General features: G+C 44.0%; 1 protein-coding gene across 1 annotated transcript in view; it reads right to left on the reverse strand.

The window, feature by feature from the left end:
* Positions 1-2,866: 2,866 nt before the first annotated feature.
* LOC104126613 (antigen WC1.1-like) overlaps positions 2,867-19,478 on the reverse strand; it is a 41,209-nt gene continuing 24,597 nt past the window's right edge. Inside the window, exons 4-16 of the mRNA XM_035894567.1 lie at positions 18,854-19,168; positions 17,717-18,028; positions 16,886-17,203; positions 15,815-16,129; positions 9,497-9,811; positions 8,687-8,749; positions 8,289-8,600; positions 8,059-8,094; positions 7,617-7,752; positions 7,231-7,319; positions 6,576-6,647; positions 3,802-3,954; positions 2,867-3,000 (exon numbers count right to left, since the gene is read on the reverse strand). Of these exons, the coding sequence (XP_035750460.1) occupies positions 2,891-3,000; positions 3,802-3,954; positions 6,576-6,647; positions 7,231-7,319; positions 7,617-7,752; positions 8,059-8,094; positions 8,289-8,600; positions 8,687-8,749; positions 9,497-9,811; positions 15,815-16,129; positions 16,886-17,203; positions 17,717-18,028; positions 18,854-19,168 (2,546 nt within the window). The 3' untranslated portion in view covers positions 2,867-2,890. The remainder of the gene's footprint in view (positions 3,001-3,801; positions 3,955-6,575; positions 6,648-7,230; positions 7,320-7,616; positions 7,753-8,058; positions 8,095-8,288; positions 8,601-8,686; positions 8,750-9,496; positions 9,812-15,814; positions 16,130-16,885; positions 17,204-17,716; positions 18,029-18,853; positions 19,169-19,478) is intronic.

The raw sequence follows: 19,478 nt of genomic DNA on the forward strand, positions 1-19,478 counted from the left end.
TTATACATACTTCTGTAAGCATCTGTTTTCATCCCTCAGAGTAGAAATTTTGCCTGATAAATCCCACAGTTAAGCCACTTCACATCTCTTATTATTCTTGTATTCTGTTAATATGCTTTCAATCCTATTACTCCAATTATCATAAAAATTTCCTTGGGCAGGTCTATAGAAGTTTCCTTACAGATTTTAACACTGTGGGCACGTTTCCAAGATAAGTTCACTTGCCACATTAAGGATTATATACCCTTATATACAATCACCTGGGGAGTACTCAACTCAACCGGATCACATCAATGACATCAGTTGTTGCCATCTCTGAGGTCCAGGGGATTCCTCCTTCCTGGTCACTGGAGCCCAGCATGGTGCACCCAGGGAAGGGAAGTCCTGTCGTCCTGTATAGATAATTCTGACAGGGATAAATAGTCTGCTACACCTATTTGTGGCATAGAATTGGTTGCCCCTGTCAGTTTCTGCTGCCTTTTCCTATTCCTTGCGAAAACTGACTATTTCTGCTTTCCTAGTTTTTCTATTAGTGAACCAGAGCAGATAGCATGATCCAGTTAAATTACATGGATGTATGTGTTTCCCTCCTTCTGTGTCTCACAGCATGCTTGTAGCATGCCTGTCAGGTCTTGCTGTCTCAAAGACTTGGCAGCTGCAATGGCTTTATGTCCTCCTATAATCCTAGGTTTAACCAGGGAAGTAAACCACTCTTGCCTGGAGCTAGAAGTCAAGGTGGTTGCTTTCCCTTAGGATCTCTTTGAACAAAGTGCCTTGTCTTTCCCAGACTTGTCTTTCCTTTTGAATTTCTTCCTCGCTACTTCCAGTCTAGCTTGGAAAGGATAAAGTTACACAGACAGAAACATCCTGTGCATCACAGAATCATAGCAGTACACAGTACTCCTGTGCTGTCACAACATTCCACAGGAAGCTCCATTCAGTGCTGGGAGGGAGACATCCAGGGAAGCATAGATTTGCCAGAATACTCACTGAATACAAAGAAGTATTCGGTTCATCTCAGTACAACCTCTTCTGCCTCAGTTCTTGGCGTAGGGCTGTAGGGTGTCTTGATGCTGTGCTAATGAGGTTATTGAGGTTGTTTGGGAAAGGATTTACTTGCCTGTACGTCATCTTAGCTATCTGGAACAAACGCACATTTCTTTATGTATCATGATGGCTAGAACAACTGTTGGTTTTACGGACAAATGAGAGTCTCATCTGAATTATGGTGACTCTCATAGGTATTTCTTCTAGACACATGTCCTGCTTTCCACTGGGATAGAGTTAATTTTCTTCCCAGTAGCTGGCATAGTGCTGTGTTTTGGATTTAGTATGAGAAGAATGTTGGTAACACACTGATGGTTTAGTTGTTGCTGAGCAGGGCTTACACCAGTCAAGGACTTCTCAGCTTCCCCTGCTCTGCCAGGTGCACAAGAAGCTTGGAGAGGGCACAGCCGGGACAGCTGACCCCAACTGGCCAAAGGGCTGTTCCGTACCTTATGATGTTATATGGGGGAGTTGGCCAGGGGAGGGCGATTACTGCTCCAGGATGGGCTGGGTATTGGTCAGTGGGTGGTGTGCAATTGCATTGTGCATCACTTGTTTTGTATATTCTATTATTCATTATTATTATTATTATTATTATTATTATCCTCTGCTGTTTTATTAAACTGCCTTTATCTTAACCCATGGGCTTTACTTTTTTTCCGATTCTCTCCTCCATCCCACTGAGGGAGAGGAGGAGTGAGCGAGCAGCTGCATGGTGCTTAGTTGCCTGCTGGGTTAAACCACGACAACACATCATTACTCTGGCGTGCTGTAGGCAAATTCTCAACAGCTTGCATTTCCACTACATTTATCATCTGATCCAAAAAATCATATCCATTTTGAAGTTTCAGACCTTTTTCTTTTGAGATACTTAGTTGATCTGAATAAAAAAATTCCTTCACATTTTTGAATAAATTAGCAGCTTTCTTGGGTGGAGAGGGAGTGCCTACTAGAATGGTAGGGCTGAGATTTTGAGAGATAAATGGAGGCCAAAAGAGATGACAGAATGCAAGGGAGGCTTTTTGTTTCGTGACCTGAAAGAAATTTCATTAGGAGCCAAGACAACAATACTTCACCTTCTATTCCGTCAACATGTGGACTTCAGTTTGCCTTCATATGAGTGAAAGAAGTTACATGACAGACACCTATAGGTATGACCACCACTTAGCATTTGTGGAAAGAAATTAAACTTTCTCTTACTGCACAATTGGTATGACTTTGGGAGATGCTAAGTCATGATGGTATAAAGGGAGAAGAGAGAAGAGAGGCTTTTCCCTCCAATCAAATGCGTGATTCACTTGTACATAAGTCAAATGACAGACCTACATCTAAAGTGAGGACAAGAATAACCTCTTGCTGAGTTTCTCATCTCACAAAGCATTAGATAGAAAATTCATTCTAGTCCTCATATCCTGTGTGACAAGCAAGAATATCCAAAAGATGAAACAGAACTTTGATGATTTTCTTGTAGTCCAGAAAGCTGCCCCATGTATCTGTGAGGAGATGCATAAATTTGAGAAGAGATCTTTAAACAGTTTCTGATAAGAAAATATCATAAGTTGAAAAATTAACTGAGTAGAAAAAATACAATGAAAATATTTAGAAATAAAAAGCAAAAACTGTCTAGGCAGTCTTGGCAACAAGAAATTACAAAGGAAATTAAAAAGATTTTCTTAACAGTCATGCTTGTATTTCTTCTAAGTATGTAATTGCTTCTCTGCAAATAAACCAAACTTAGGTAAACTAATCCTAAATGCAGGTTGTTCTGGTTCTGCTAGTACCCAATTAGCATTTTATGAACAGAAGCGTATTTCCAAAAGTGGTCAGTACAGCTCAGCAGCCTCTATCGGTGTCCCAGTTCTTCAACATCATCATAGCCTGTATCTTCAAGAGCAGGGGATGAATCTCTCTCAGGCTTGGAGGCCCTCTTCCCTGACATGTTAGGACTCCAGTCTGAAAACATGAAGGGAAGAACACTGAGATAAATGCACATTCTGTACGTATTACCTTCACAAGGTTGTGCAGCTGGCAGCATGGGCTGTCCGTTGTCTTCTCCAGGAATTAGAACCATAGATATGTGTGGCTGTGAAAGACCTGAGAAATTCTCGTCTCATCCTGCCCGCCTGCTACCTGTACACATATCCAAGGACCAAGCTTACTGTTCCCAGAAAGCAAGTTACTGATCTAACTTTAAACACTTCTAATAAAGGCAATTCTTCAATATCTCTGAATAACCCAACTCTGTTTTACTGCCTCAAGTGTTAACTGACGCACTCCAAATTTAGTAGATTTGTCCTTGTCCATCCCACAAGTGTGCCCTGATCTGGCCCCTCCCAGAGCTGTCACAGGAGAGTGCTCAGCCCATTGTCTGTGTTTGAAACCCATTAGGAAGATGTAGCCCACCTTACTGACTGAGGGGTGTTGTTGCCCACAAAGGTATGAGACTTATGAGATACAGGGGAAGAGCATCTTGGGATGACAGAAAACTTACTATGGGCTGCTTAGAGGAGGAAACAAAAGCACAGAAAAGGAGGAATCGATGTCGTTTGGGGAGGGAAAATACATGAGAAAACAGATTGATAAGGGGATAAAAGGGGCTCATGGCATGTAAACAAATAGGTAATGTTTTTTCCTCACAGTGGTTAGAGAAAAACCTAGATGGTCCCTTGAGGTACCCTCCACCTTGATTTTCCCCAAGTTCAGTACAGTAACTATAAATTATGAAAACTAACAGCACTGCTCTTCTGGTCTCACCTGTCTGAGAATCCTTGTTTCTGTCACTTTCTTCAGGGAACCCAATGATTTGCTGCTCATTTTGCTCAGAGAGAGCAGCATCTTTAGGTCCAGGAGCTTCTGTCACATCATCATAACCATCTTCTAGGGTACTTCCAGGTAGCGGAGGGACCTCTGGAACAGTACAGGTATTAATTGTAACAAGGAGAGACCTTCCACTAGTGAGAGCAGTAGCTGATGATACAGTGATGAGGGCCTGTGATACTGACTCTAAGGTATCCCAGACAAAATAATGTAGCTCCAGTAATTGTTATGCATTGCTGTAACAAGTAGAAAGCAGAAAAAAATGGGGAGAAGGGACAGGAAGGGGAAGAAGATCTGGAGAAGGAGCCAGTTAGTGACAGGGTTTATTTCAGAATAAGCTTCCCCATTGCATTTCATAATTGCATAATGGCATATTACTCCTTGTTTATCTCTGTAAAGCACTTGCTTCCTGGTTTTTTCATGGGTTTAACCTCCTTCTGTTAAATTTCTCTGAAATGGTCTTGCTAAGTAGCCACCCTTGGCTGTTTGCCTATGGACATGTGGCTACAAACTTAGGCCAAACCCTTGGAGAAAAGTATCTGCAGTACTGCTTCTCTTCTCCAGGCTGAACAACTCCAACTCTCTCAGCCTTTCTTTATAACAGAGGTGTTCCAGCCCCCTGATTATTTTTGTGGTGCTTGTCTGTACCCACTCTAACAGGTCCATGTCTCTTTTCTGCTGGGGACCCCAGAGCTGGATGCAGTGCTCCAGGTGGGGTCTCACCAGAGTGGAGTAGAGGGGCAGAATCACCAAACTTGACCTGCTGGCCATGCTTCACTTTATGCAGCCCAGGATATGGTTGGCTTTCTGGGCTGTGAGCACACATCGCCAGCTCATACCCAATTTGTCACCTGCCAGTCTCCCCAAGTCCTTCTCCACAGGGCTGCTCTCAATCCCTCATCTCCCTTCATCCCCCATTCTGTACTGATCCTGGTGTTTGCCCCAACCCAGGTGCAGGACCTTGCACTTGGCGGTGTTGCACTTCATGAGGTGAGGTTCATATTTGCCTATTTCTCAAACCTCTCAAGTATAACAGAGGTGTTCCAGCCCCCTGATTATTTTTGTGGTGCTTGTCTGTACCCACTCTAACAGGTCCATGTCTCTTTTCTGCTGGGGACCCCAGAGCTGGATGCAGTGCTCCAGGTGGGGTCTCACCAGAGTGGAGTAGAGGGGCAGAATCACCAAACTTGACCTGCTGGCCATGCTTCACTTTATGCAGCCCAGGATATGGTTGGCTTTCTTGGCTGTGAGCACACATCGCCCGCTCATCAATTTGTCACCTGCCAGTCTCCCCAAGTCCTTCTCCACAGGGCTGCTCTCAATCCCTCATCTCCCTTCATCCCCCATTCTGTACTGATCCTGGTGTTTGCCCCAACCCAGGTGCAGGACCTTGCACTTGGCGGTGTTGCACTTCATGAGGTGAGGTTCATATTTGCCTATTTCTCAAACCTCTCAAGGTCCCTCTGGATGGCACCCCTTCCCTCAAGCATATCAACTGCACCACTCAGCTTGGTGTCATCTGCAAACTTGCTGAGGGTGCACTTGACCCCACTATCTAAGTTATTAATAAAGATATTGAACAGTATGGACTCCCGAGGGACACCACTTGTTACTGATGTCCCTTTGGACATGGAACTGTTGACTGCAACTCTTTGGATGCGGCCATCCAAGACAATTCCTAATTCATTGGATAGTTCATCCACCAAACTCAGTTCTGTGAGTAGCCAGCTTTCTTTCCTCAGGGGCATCTAGCTTGGTGGTCTGTACTTAACTGGAAGCCATCCCTCAGAGAATATTAGTTTTCACTGTTTTACGGTATATACATAAACACATGGACCTAGAAATAATACATACATAAAATTAAAAGTCAGCCAAAGCACTCCTATTTAACTTTTTACCTAGTACTCAATATTCAATCTGAATAAGAAAAAGAGATCTTATTTGGAATAATTGCCTTCTTGATGAGCATTTCAAAGCAAGTAAAGAAAAGAAATGCTTTTAGTTTAATTTTAAACCATACTCCCCCCTTAATAAAAGAAAAACAATAGAAAATAAAATTTAAGACATAGCACAGCAGAGAGACAGGTATATGGGCAGCTGAGGTCCAAAACTCCTTGTGCCTTTGGCAGTTGATCTCTCTGAGACCAGGCAATAGCTAAGAGAGCTTTTTGATCAGCTCCAGGAGAATGCAATTACTCCCCAAACACTTCCTCTCCCTCAGCTTTTTTAGATTAAAAACCTCCACATCTGGCAACCTGCATTTTTTTCAGATCACTCAGATTACAATTCTCTAATCAACCCCAATGGTATGCCAATGTTCTTATTTGGAGCATGTTTTTCCTCTGTCTTAATTCTCCCCATTTATCTCAGAAATTAAGCAATAGCTTACACGCTGTTATGGTTGCAATTTCTAGGAGAAGCAGTTGTCAAATTGTTGGATTCGTGGGACTGGATCCTGTGAAGAGTGCAATACTACTAGCGAACTTTTATTTTCAACTTCTTACATAGAAGAGAAGACTAGCACTTTTATACAAGTTTGTATGACAGTCTTCCACCACAAGAGTTAAACAAATTTTTGTTTTGCATCAAAATATTACTAGTGGACATGAAGTTCAGCAAGAAAAAAGTTTTAATCACCAATAATGCTTTGGAAATTAAAAGCTACCCTGATTTTGATTCTCTTTCTTTGTTGGATCCCCATCTTCCATTACCTTGAGTAGCTCCAGGACCATTTTCTTCATCACTGTCCCCGCTATAATACCGTGCCTTTGTTTTTGAACTCTCTGAATAAGAATCTAGGCAAATGAGAGAGTGTGATATCAGATTAAAGTCTCCTTAGCTGCTAAGACTGCATCGTGAGGAAAAGAGTAGGCTACAGTAATAACACACAAGTCAAGGAGATTCTTGGGCAGTCAGTAGTACTCCTACAAGGCTTACAGTGGAATAGCCAAGAAACCCTCAGGGGCCCCCTAACACCTCTTGTGGCTCATGGAGGAGGCAAGCCACAAAGGGAGAAAAGGAGTTGACAGGAGAAAGCCTGGAGAGACACATAGCTACTGGGAGGGAGATACAAATTATTCCTTTATTTGTTCATGCTTTAAATAATTGCAGTGAAAACCTGTTTTTTGGGGGGTTTGGGTTCTTTTGTTCATTTGTTTGACCTATACTCTGTGGCTGTAGTGAGGACAGCACAAAATGAATTGTCCCTAAGAGACGAATTGGCAGGGTCCAGTGGGCTGGAAACCCCTCTCCTCAAATCTAGGAATTTTAAATTTCCCAATAGATTTGGGAGCTGCAAAGTGTCAGATTGGGATCTGGGCCACCAGGAAGAATTTTCCCTTGACAAAGGGAGCAAGACACACAGACCTGAGAGGCTAGTCATGCCCTGCTTTTCCTTCATCAGGTTATAGTCGATCTCTTCATAGACAGCCTCAGAGAAGGGGCCATAGGATAGTCTGGAGCCTGAAAGTAAAAGGCAATGATCACTCACACAGTCATATCCAGGCTGGGGTCATGAAAAGGAGAAGTGACCTAAAGGGATCTACACTGCCTGGTTGGTAGCCAGAAAGTCACCGAGAGGCACTGACTGAGGATAAACACTGCTGGACTCTTTCACTGCCAGACGGTAAGTGAAAATCTTATTGTGGCAGCAGATGCCATTCACCTCAGTCACCCATGCCCCCAGCCTCCTCCACCAGCTTAAACACCCACCAGCCATGGCAAGTAGGCATTTCATTCCAGCCCTGAGAGACCCACCTCTCTGCTGTGCCCTGGTACGTCGAATCTGCCCAGCAAGAATGGCAAGGACCAGGCAGAGAAGGGCCCCCAGGATGATGCAGAGGATGACAGGTGCTGAAATTCTCATAGCTGCAGGGCGGCGGGGAGGATCTGAATGGAAATGAAGAAGCAACAGGTAGAGACTCAAGTGACCCAAAGGGCTGCTCCTCTGTAGCCTCCTGCTGTGCCCATGCTGGCAGGGTGAGGCAGGTCACCTGCTGCCCAGTTGTGGGTCCTGCTCAAGCAGCTAGAATTCAGCAGCTGGGTATAGTGCCTCTTGGCTCTCCTTTACAAAAAGCTGCAGGAGATGCTTTCTGATGAGCTGGAATATACTGCTGATTTACCTGCTATGCAGTATCAGGGACATGAAATCCTCATTTGATGGGTGAAAGAAAGGGGGAAGAAGGAATGTTTTACCTGCTCTGGTGGGTGATGCTGTTGTTTCTGTCATACCTGCAAAAGGAATTGAGCCCAGATTAAGGAATAAGCAAATGTGAAAAATATGGAGAACATTTTCACATAATCTGTGAGGTTCCTGCAGTCAAAATTACGAAGGGGCTAGTCACTGGGTTGTACAGCAGACATAATGCTCCTCTATCCACTTCATTCCCACATCTGTGCAATGAACCAAAGGACTAGTCACTAACCAGAGCAAATCACAGCAGCATCTTCCTTATGATCACAGTTTTTGCTGAACAAGGGCTTGGCAGGACAGTCCCAAAGAGACAGCTCTGTTCCTCTACAGTGCACCTTCTCCAACCAGATGGGACCAGTCCCTTCCCCAAAGGCAGCTTCACTCAGAGCAGACACAGCAGATCCACAACCCAACTGCCTGCATACAACATTAGCATCTGCCATGTCCCAGGAATCGTCACAGACTGTTCCCCAAGAACCTTGGTGCCAAATCTCCACTCTTCCTGAACATCCATCTTTTCCTATGACTCGTAACTTCTCCCTGTCTTCAAAACACAGAAACTTTCTGTATTGCTGAAACAGCAGGAAGGTCCATAGGGACCAATAATGAGAAACAAAGAGGTAGAGGTACCTGAACAACTTGTAGAGTTTGGACACGCAGCAAATGTGGCTGGAGATGTTGCCTCTTTTCTTCCTGCAGAATTTAAATACTGAAGTAAATAACTTGTTTGTTTTCTGAAAACAGTGAGGGAGTATAAAATGCCTGCAAATTAATAATCAAATTAAATTTTTTCTGTAATATATATATGGCCTATTTAGTACTTGGTGGATCACTGTTTGACTATTGCTGTGAATTAAATAATCTTCCTGATGACTGTGCTTGCTTTCTTCTTGTGTGAGGCAGCTGCTGAATGTCATGTAAAATTCATTTATATTCTAGTGGGAACCCACTAGGTATGAAATGCTGTCATATGAGCAGGCATTAGAAATGAAGCTTTAGAACTGAACTAATTCATATACTTGTCCATGGCTATGTGCATGCATGTGTGTACATGTACATAGGCACTGATTGGCCTCCATACATGTAGAAACACATACATGCCTTTAGACTTCTTCAGAAGTTTGATCCTAACTCAGATCTCACAGACTGATTGTGTATTGTAGACTTCTGCTTTAAAAATATGCAACGGCACCATCCTATCAGGAACTTCCTTGGGATTTCCACTGGGTAACTGCACTTGGTGACACTCATGTAATTTTAATTCACTCATTTACATCAAGGATATAGACAAAGAAAAATGTTTGTGCCTTTTGCATGAAACTAGAAAGAATATATACCAGATAACAGATGAACATGAGGTAATTTCTACAATGTCCATATATGCATGCATAGGTTTATATATATGTCTGAGCAGTCCAGTATCGATGCATTTCTAATTACCAGTGCAAGAAATATGGGTCTCTTCTGCTCGGTTATCACATGACTGAGGATCCCAGGGGTCTGACTGACATTGCCAGAGAGAGCTATGTTGCTCAGTACACTCAATGTGGTCCAGCCACGTGGGCCCAGAACCTCTGCCGTATTTGAAGTCTCTTGCAATTTCCCCACCACCTCCGCAGTTCAGGTGTTTGCATACAGTTATTGCAGTGAGTTGAGACATATGGTTGGAGCAAATGCTCCCCCATGTCCCATTGTAGAATACTTCTAGCCGCCCAGCACAGTCATTGCCATTCACCAGCCTCAGAGCCAGGAACTCTAAAAGGAAGTGAAAACATAGAGATGAAATTAGAGGGGCCTGATTCTGCTAGGAACTTGGCTATGATGAGTGAAATCCTGAATCTGCTAACAATCCTGTTCATCACTCTGAATGAGAAGTGCCAGATGAAACCACTCTAAAAGTGACAAGCACTTAAAACCAAAGTGCAGTGATCCTCTCTGGTTAGCCAGCATTCACCAGCATCTACATCAGCAAACAACAGTGATGGCTACCCTGCACAACTGCAGGCATATCTCTTTGGTATGTTGAAGTGTAGGTGCCATGTGCTCCTCTGATTTGTTGAAGTTTTGGTGTGCAATGACTTGTTTACAATAATTTCAGAGCCAGCTGGAATGGCTCCCCTGCAGAAGCACAGTGCATCCCTGCAGCCTCCGGTGACTGAAACCCTGCCAGTTGTAGCCAATACATTTCAACCCTCACCTCTGTGAAACACCTATTTAAGAAGTGTTTGAACATACGTCCATTATAAACTCTACTTTTCCATCATCACAGTCATAAAATACATGCATTATAAACTCTACCCTTAGTCCCAGACAATAGGTATTGACATTGTAACAGTGTGCACATACAGTCACTAAAACACTGTATCTCATGCTGGGAACCGCATTATGGGAGTTAACATCATACCAATCTCAACATATATTTACTACAAGATTCAGACCTTATCCCTGCTAAACATATGAACAAGAACGTAGTTTATGAGGTAAAGTAAGATTATTCTCTTCTATTTACTTTATGTAAAGGCACATATTTCATTGTTCTTTTTCCAAAGACCAACCACTAAGTAATCCTTGCTCTTCAAACAATAAAGACCACTTTCTTAGGGTTTTTGACTGGGGCAGGCTTCCCAATTCAAGCATCCTCAGGACTGGCTAGTACTTTATCACCCAAATGAGCTCACGTTTTCTTTTGGGCTGTGTAGGTTTAAGTAAACCATCGCACAGCTCTACTTTTCCTGCTGCCTGGTGATGTACCCACTCTACTTATTCTTGAATGGTTGTTATTTTTGTAATGACTTACATTGTCTGATTCCTGCCTAAGCAGCATCCCATGGTGCTAGCAGATATGTTTGTTTGTTCCTTCTAGGGTGCTACCTGCGTTTGCTGTCTGAGTGGGGAAAGCTTCTAGCCACCCTTGTGATGCTCTACCACTATGAGAACATAGCATTTGCCAGTGTTACTGGGGAGGAAGGGGTTGGTCTATATAATCCACTTGCCAGGAATCTCCAAACATTCATTCTCTCACTGTGCCTACTGTTTCATCATTCATGCGGTATGTTGTGTTGTTCCATAGACATGACACTGCCTAATTGCTTGCATTATGTCTTCCCAAGACAAGCCTAAGTGATAGGCTGCTTAGGCAGCCTTCTCTGTCCTCGATACCTTGCAGCATGCTCAGCAGTTTCTTAGGCTCATCCACCTAAAAATAGTTTTCCTTTATGCTCCCATCTCAAATCTCTACTGACAGTTTGAGCCAGTTGGTCAGCTTGGTTGCTGTGTTTCTCTTCTTGAGTTGCCTTTGAATTTGGGATATGTGCATTAATAGCATGACATACTAAGCAGGTCTTTCTTCAAGCAGCTGTTGTACAACTTTCCATACTTCTGCTCAAAATGGTTTTCCTCAGTGCTGCCAGTTATCACAATTTCATCCTTTGAGCCATTCCCTTATCACATTATTCACCATCCAGGAATCTGTATGTATGGTTCTGTTGATGCTCCTGAGTATGTTCCAAGGCTTTTTTCGAGGCCTTTCAAACTTCTTCAAGTGTCCTTCCAGATGTCAGGTGCTCCTGTAGAGGCATTCCAAGGATTTCTACCTCTTATTTCCTGCTGTGCTTTTACAGGATCCATCAGTAAACAAACTCTGTTGTTTATTTTCAGTATTTAATTAATCATGTGCTAGGGCTTCAACAGCTAAAGGTGTTTGGTCTTCCTCATACTATTGATTGCTGGCCATTGACTTAGTAAATTCAGCTAATCCTGGTCTGGAGCTTGAACCAATATGTGCAGATTGACAAAGGCCCAGTAGCCATTTTTGCCATTTAGTTGTGGTTTGCTCTTCCCTCAGTGATTTTGAATCCTTGAACATAAACTTCAGGACAGCTTGTCCAGGGCATAACCACACTGACTGCTCTGCACTCACTTCAGCGGCACTCAGACACCCTCTGTATATACAGCTAGGACTTCTTGCTCTAGAGTGGTTATTTTCTATTTCTTTGTGGCTCTGACACCAGAGTGCCAACAGTGTTTTTCATCTCTTGAGATGCTCAGTGCCACAAACTCCATATGATGCTTTTCTTTCCTGCATATGTATATAACACATTTTTTTTTACATTGCTACCTACCTATATTGGTCCTAATGCCATGGCATCGACTATCTCCTGTTGATCAGCTCCAAAGCTTTCAGCAAATTACTTGGATCACCAAGGAACTGATACTTGGGTCTATTTAAGCGAATTCAGGAATGTTTGGGTGATTAGAGAGTCCTGGGGAGTCCTATAGCTGGTTCTCACCTCTGCCAACCACACTGCCTGTTCCAAAACACCTGAAGCCTTTCTGTCCCATCCATCCATCTCTGGTGGTCAAGAAAGTCAATGTCAAACATGACAGGGTTAGTAGGGTCAGTGGCAGAAAGTAAGGTGTACCAAACCCATCTATTCAACTTTATGTTTCCTTCCTCCGAGATGGGTATTTTTCTCCACAGTTCTCCAAGAACTATTTATTTATCCCTGCTACACACAGAGATCAATAAGGTGCACTGAGTGCTGCTATCATTAGATATCGACTAGCGCACAACATTGTTGAGGCAAAGGTGCCTCATCCACTGCCAGGCCAGCGAGAACCCCCCGTGATGCAGTAAGTTCAAATCAGTTGTCAGAGCAGTATGTGGTCCAGAAGTGTGGGTAGCAGAAGGTTTAAATAAGCTCTCACCTCTCTGCTCACAGTGCTAGGTCTATGAAGGGCTTTTCCTCCCAGTCTCTCATATTGTCTTCCTTTTCTTTCAGATACATCCTTAAGTTTCAGTATATAGGGGGGGGCACATGCAGAACTCCCATTCTCTTTTCATGTTTTTCCTGAGGTTGACTGTACTGCTGGATCCTCAGTATTATCCCCATCCACGCTGCTAAGCTTGCACTTTTCTTCTGGCATCCTTGCTCCAGAATGGTATGCACAGATCACCCCTTGATCAACAGGGCATTCCACCAGGTGGTACCAGAGGGGCATTAGTAACTATGCCTAGTCATTGGAGATTTCAAGCCCTAACGTTAGTGATCACAAGCTTTTCAGGGTCCCTGTCCCTTTGCCTGTAACCACACTCCAGCAGTCCAGGCAACTGCAGTTCATTATCCCCTTTCAAAGGGGTATTTTGTTTGTTGGATCATCACGATTAGGCACTGCTCAACATCTCTCTCCATAAACTGATGCCAAAACCCTCCTACGTTGTGCAGTACAATCTTTACAAGTGGTTTATGCCCCAAACTCCCCAAAGTCCTGCTGTCTCAAGATTTTATCTTTATCTCTTCTGCTCTGGTGTCCCAGCAATGCCATAGCCACTGCAGAGGCCTATCCCTGGAGCAGTGACTGTATGTTTCTCACATTTCTCCATTAATTTACGCTCAGAGTAAAGGCCCATTGAATTGCCACAGTCTGGGGAGCAGCGCACTGTTTTCTGTAGGGCTCCTTAATTACTGTAACTAGGGCTGCCTGGAAGGACTCATTTTTTTAATTCGTCATGAGCTCCTAGCTTCCCCTCCCAAGGTGTCAGGGTTCCTCTCCAGGTTAGTCAGTTTAACCTGTAGGTGGTCCTGCAAGCAGCCTGAAGATTGCAATTTGACCATTTCAGCTGCTAACTTCTGACCAGAATCCTCTTTTGTGCTGGGCACTAGTTAACACCAGTTTACCAGACCATTTCTCTGACAAGACACCATCAACCAGATTCCCCAGCTCTGCTAAGCTGTCCCGGTGCCTCAGGAAGCCCTGCTGTGAGCATATGGTAGGCTCTGGTGTACCTCGCAGCAAAGCAACACACCACTCCCTTGGGGTTTCACAAGCAACATGACCCCTTTGCATCTCTTGGGCTGATACAAAATACAAAAATGGCCAGGCTCCAGGCCACTTCTTCCCAATCACCTTCCCCTCCAACTAGGTCTGTCACACTTCCATTTTGCATCTGTTCACACATAGTTTGTACCTTTCCCCACGTGCCCCCACCCCCAACAATGGGGGTACCATTTACATGGCATGACAACACGTAAAATTTCTGATATCAGAATCAAGGCTTCTCTGGAGCTTTGAAGTCCTTACAATAATTCCAGTGCCAGGGCATGCCAGATACTGGAGTTGACAGAGTGTCTCCCACATTTACTGTCTGCTACCATGGCCAAAACATTTTCCACTTGGGAAATTTAACTTAATTTTAGTTTTTGCACCTAGCATAATCTTAATTATTGCTTTGGGTAATAAGGAAAAAAGAGAAAACATTAACAATTAAACAAACACAGGGAAACACCTTTGATCTACTCCATTAGTCCTAACATCCTTTGTTTTCCCTCCCAGTTCCTTCAGTGAGGGTGGCAGTGTAACCAAAATGATGATGAAATTGTTATGTATCTTAGTTTTCAGCATTGGGGTGATGGGATCGAATAAGTTAACTACAAAATGCAACTGCAAATGCTGCTATGTTCTCTTCTGTACAGCCCTACCCAACTGAACACTAAGTTCAGGATGATGAGAGTAGTCTTAAGGTAATTATTAATGTAGCTGAAACCATAGACAATGTGCACCTGTCAAAAGAGGAAGATGGAAGGTAATTTCGTGTAGTGGACCAAGAAAGTTGGCTAGGACTGCCAAGGCTGAGAGCTGAGTAGGTAAGAGGTAATTCCAGCAGGGGGAGATCATGACCACCGACTCATTGACCACCTACCCAAATGATACCACCTACTCAAAAGAGAACAATAGAAGTGAACAACTGAGTTTGCGCAGTAATTTACATAGGAAGCGAGAGAATTTGTACCAATCACTAGAAAGAATGTTATTGATTATGTATGAATGTAATGAATATGTATCTATTTGATTTATATAACCTGACTGCAACAGGTGCCAGGTACGCACGTTAGGTGGATCGATCCCCTGTGCATCCGGCGCTGTGAATAAAGAATGCTTGCCTTTTAACATTGGTGTTAAGAGGTTTATTCCTCCCGATTTCGGTGACAGCAGAGCAGGAGGTTGTGGTTTTTTCTGCTGCTCCTTGCTTCTTATTCATTTTCCCCTACTCCAGCATGGATGGTCCACAGGCTGCTGTCCCTTCAGGGGTTGTATTTGCTCCATTGTGGGCTCTCCAAAGGCTGCAGTCCCTTCCAGGTTTGTGCTTGGTCCAGCATGGCTCACCAGCTGCCCTCCACAGGCTGCAGTCCCCTCAGGAGTGTATCTGTTCCATTGTGGCTTATCCACAGGCCACAGCCCTCTTAGAGGCATACCTCCTCTGACATGGAAATCGTGTCTCCAGCCATGTCCCCAGAAATGTCTTTTTCCACTTCTCCTTCATTTCTCCTCTCTCTTGCAGCTGCCACTCTGTCTTAAATATGCATGAGCAGAGCCACCATATACTACTCTGATCGATGCTTTGGTGCACAGCGGATTGGTTCAGAGCCAGCTGTAACTGACTGTAATGGGTACATGGCAATTGATGACCTCCTCCTGCACAAGGAACACCCCCACAGCCCCTTTCTGGGAAATCTTTATGGAAACTGTCCAATTTACCCCCCAAATATCCCACCTCACCACACAATTTTGTGTGTGTGTGTGTGTTAATGCAAAATAAGAACTTCTGTAGATCCTTTGCATCTTTGTGGGACCAAGAGGATGTGCTTGTAGTCAAGAGAGCAAGAGGCTGTCCAAGCAGTCTCCACTATTCTCTGCTTCCCCTTCATGTAACCCTTCCCTTTCAACCCACAGACTCAGAAAAGGATTTTCTGAACACACCTGAGCACAGGACTCCAGCATCCTCTTTGTGTTGGCAGTTATGCTGGCCCCAGGCCCTAGATGGACATGACCAGAGATCAGATTCAGTCCCAGTGCAGTTCATATCATCCAGCCAGATCTGTCCTGAGCCTTCACCGTAATAAGCAGAGACAAATGCATTGATGGCATGTCCACATGCCAGCTGTTTGCAAACAACGTTAGCATCTGATAGATCCCAGTTATCATCACAGATGGTGCCCCAGATGCCATCATGATAAAGCTCTACTCTCCCAGCACAGCGCCCTGTTCCATTCACCAGCCTGATCTGTCTGCTACCTGCAGGAAGAAAACCCAGCTGTCAAGATGCAATATAACAGTAATGCACAGGTCAGCACAATGGCTGTATGTTTAAAGCATACACATGTTAAAGTTTTAAGGCATCATGTTCTTCTTATATTCCTGTTCTTCTGTTACGGTTTTCTGGGCAGAACTCCTGTGATGCTAAAACTGCATAAACGGAAAGGCGTACTCCTCTGTCAGGTAAATGTTTGAATAATTCCTGTGAGATGTTGCAAACAAGGAGGAGTGTCTACTCATACTAAGTATAGCAGAGATCACCTTATCTTAGAAATCCAGAGAAGCTGTTTTCTATCTAAACTCATTTAGTTAGACAGAGACAGTTTCTGTTACAGATGCGCTACAAAATAAGAGAAGAGTAGAAACAGTTCTTATTTACTTTAGAAAGGCTGTTAGTATCTATAAATATAGAAATGTCACAAAGTAAAACCTATTTAATTCCCAAGTAGCAGTCAGAATGCATGGCAGTCATGGCCAAATTGGTGTTCTTATGGCTTCTGTATTCTATTATTTCTTTTTGATTCTGAGAGATATTTCTTAAAAAAAATTCAGATGAAAAAAGCATCACGTAACTTACACTTGCTTCCTTAACTATCATTTGTCCCTTGAAGTATACAAGCAGGTTGGTATCACAAGCTCAGATCCATGCCTATTTAAGATCTGGTGAGACCACAGCACAAGGTAGGCTAGGGGCAAGCCTAGGAAGCATTCTGTACCTTTCAGACAGAAACTCACCTGAGCAAATCACACCAACGTCTTCAGCAACTCCTGCTGGCACTTTCTGAGAATGAGAGGTCCTACAGAGCATCAGCTGAGTCTCATTTCCAGCACACTGGACACTTCTTAAGCCAATAGGACCCACACCTCGCTCAGACCTTGGAAGGTAATAGGCTTTCTTGGCAATTCCACACTGGAGCTGTCTGCATACCACATGAGCATCCTTAATGTCCCAGTCATCATCCAGGACTCTGCTCCACATGCCATGGAGTGAGATCTCAACTCGCCCATCACAGCGGCTCTCACCACCTGAGAGTCTGAGTGATTCAGCAACACCTGGGCTCAAGAGAGTTGGAAAATATACTGAATAACATCTACTATTCTTCCTGCAGTAGAAATAACATGCCAGAGAGAGATATGGAAGACAAATTTCTATGTTGGTAAAAAAATAATTCTTGCCACTGGTTAAGGAGACAGCCTCTGTTCATGCTTTATTTGCTTTTGTGCATACAAGGGTCTGCAATGGGAAGTAAGAAAGGCTTCCACAACTCAAAGACTAGATCCTGTGAGGAGTCAGGCACATCTAAACAGTGTGAATCTCTCTACAAAATGAAGTTGCTATGCTGAAACCAAGGTTGGAGGGGTGGGGAAAAGGGCAGGGCAGAGAAAGGAAGGGAAGGGGAGGGAAGGGAAGGGAAGGGAAGGGAAGGGAAGGGAAGGGAAGGGAAGGGAAGGGAAGGGAAGGGAAGGGCATTAAAGATAGGCTGACATACCAGACTTGCTTGGCAGAGTGAGATCACCAATGCTGCTTTAGTCTGAAGTTGCACTACCTGGCTACTCCTGACTTACCTGAGCAAATAACAGTGGCTGCTTCTCTGGCTGAACAGGTTGGATTGCCCAAAGTCACCTGAGCACAATTCCACAGGCAGGATTCTGTCCCTTCACAGTGAAAAGCATCTCTCCATATTGGCCCATTCCTGTCCACAAAATGGCCTCCTGTCTGGATTGACTTTGCATAGCCACAGTTCAGCTGATGGCAGAGAACGCTGGCAGCTTGCAAATTCCAGTGGGAGCGGCAGAGTCTTCCCCATGTGTCTCCATGGCGGATCTCCACTGTGCCAGAGCACGTGGTGCCATTCACCAACCTGCCCCTGGGGCACCCTGAATAGCAGAGAAAGTGAGTACTGAGACATAATGTTTGTAACTGCCCATGGGCATGACCTGAAATTGACAGGGAAATAGGAAATGAGTTTTCCTTAGCATACAGTAGTAAAAATGACTCCACTGGGGCACTGGAATTTCCATACTCATAACTAGAATTCAGTCCACCTGATTTTACTAAGAAGAATGACTAGAAATCAGAATCTGGTCCCTTTTGCAATTTTTAAACTCAGGGCACTAGGTTTCAGGGGTCTGGGTGAACCACTAGACCTTAATTGTTCTGACCAGCCTCAGCTAGGGCCTCCAGCTATGCACTCTCAGGCTACTGGTCCAAGGCCTCACTTAAACCTGGACCAGGCCTTCAAGTCCTTGCCTCAGCTATGTGACTGGTGTAACTGTCTCCGGTCATGTCTCCTGCTACTCCTGACTGTACTCTCCAGTTGGACCCTACATCTGATTGATTACTTTGCCTTGTCTGGAACTGTCCATAGACCTTATTATTAGTACCTTGCTCTGTCCTCTGGGCAAATGCTTTGGATTATGCCTTGGTGGGTAAGGACACCGCCCACATTGTCCTCACCCTCTGCCCCTAGCTCGTCCTACCTTGTGGAGCAGCCTTGTTCTTGCTCTTCCCTGACACTAGGAGCATTTCACAGAGAGCACCCTTGTGGTACAGGTGAAGTGCAGCGGCAACTCCTGAAAATGCCTGTAGCAGCAAACAAAAGATGGAGCTTGGCTCCACAGACACTCTCTGTATTTTGGGTCCATATTTTTCCTCAAAGAAGGAGTTTTCCAGTTCTCCTCTTAGACCTTTCTGCTGCTTACCTGAACATATCACACGAGCGTCTTTTCCAGCAGGGCATTCGTCATGACCTAGCACACTCACAGAACAGTCTCTCAGGCGTGAACCATTCTTATTGCAGCTGAATGTGCCATTCCAGATCGATCCATTTCCTCTCCCGAAGGACTGTGCACCTGGTATTTGTAGGGCAATTCCACAGTCCAGCTGCTGGCAGAGGGCATTGGCAGCTGGTAAATCCCACAGGTAGTCACACAGGGCTCCCCAAATGCCTCCATGAAGAAGCTCTACTCTCCCTGAACATGTGGTACTGCCATTTGCCAGCCTGTACCCACCATAGCCTGAAGGAAGAGTAAAAGAACTTAGCAGTTACTTTATTTTATTATTATTATTATTATTATTATTGTTTATTATATTTTATTTAAATTACTAAAATGTTCTTATCTCAACCCACAGGTTTTCTTACTTTTGCTCTTCAGATTCTCTCCCCCATCCCACCAGTGGGGTGGGTAAGCGAGCAGCCGTGTGGTGTTTGGTTGCCGACGGGGGTTAAACCATGACATGAAGAATTCCCTCAGTCAGTCTTTTTATTGAAGACAAAGAATTTTTTTTTAATTGTCCCATCTTTTTTTTTTTTTTTTTGTTCCTAAA

Source organism: Egretta garzetta, unplaced genomic scaffold (genome assembly GCF_000687185.1).
Source record: "Egretta garzetta isolate BGI_Z169 unplaced genomic scaffold, ASM68718v1 scaffold85, whole genome shotgun sequence".
NCBI lineage: Eukaryota > Metazoa > Chordata > Aves > Pelecaniformes > Ardeidae > Egretta > Egretta garzetta.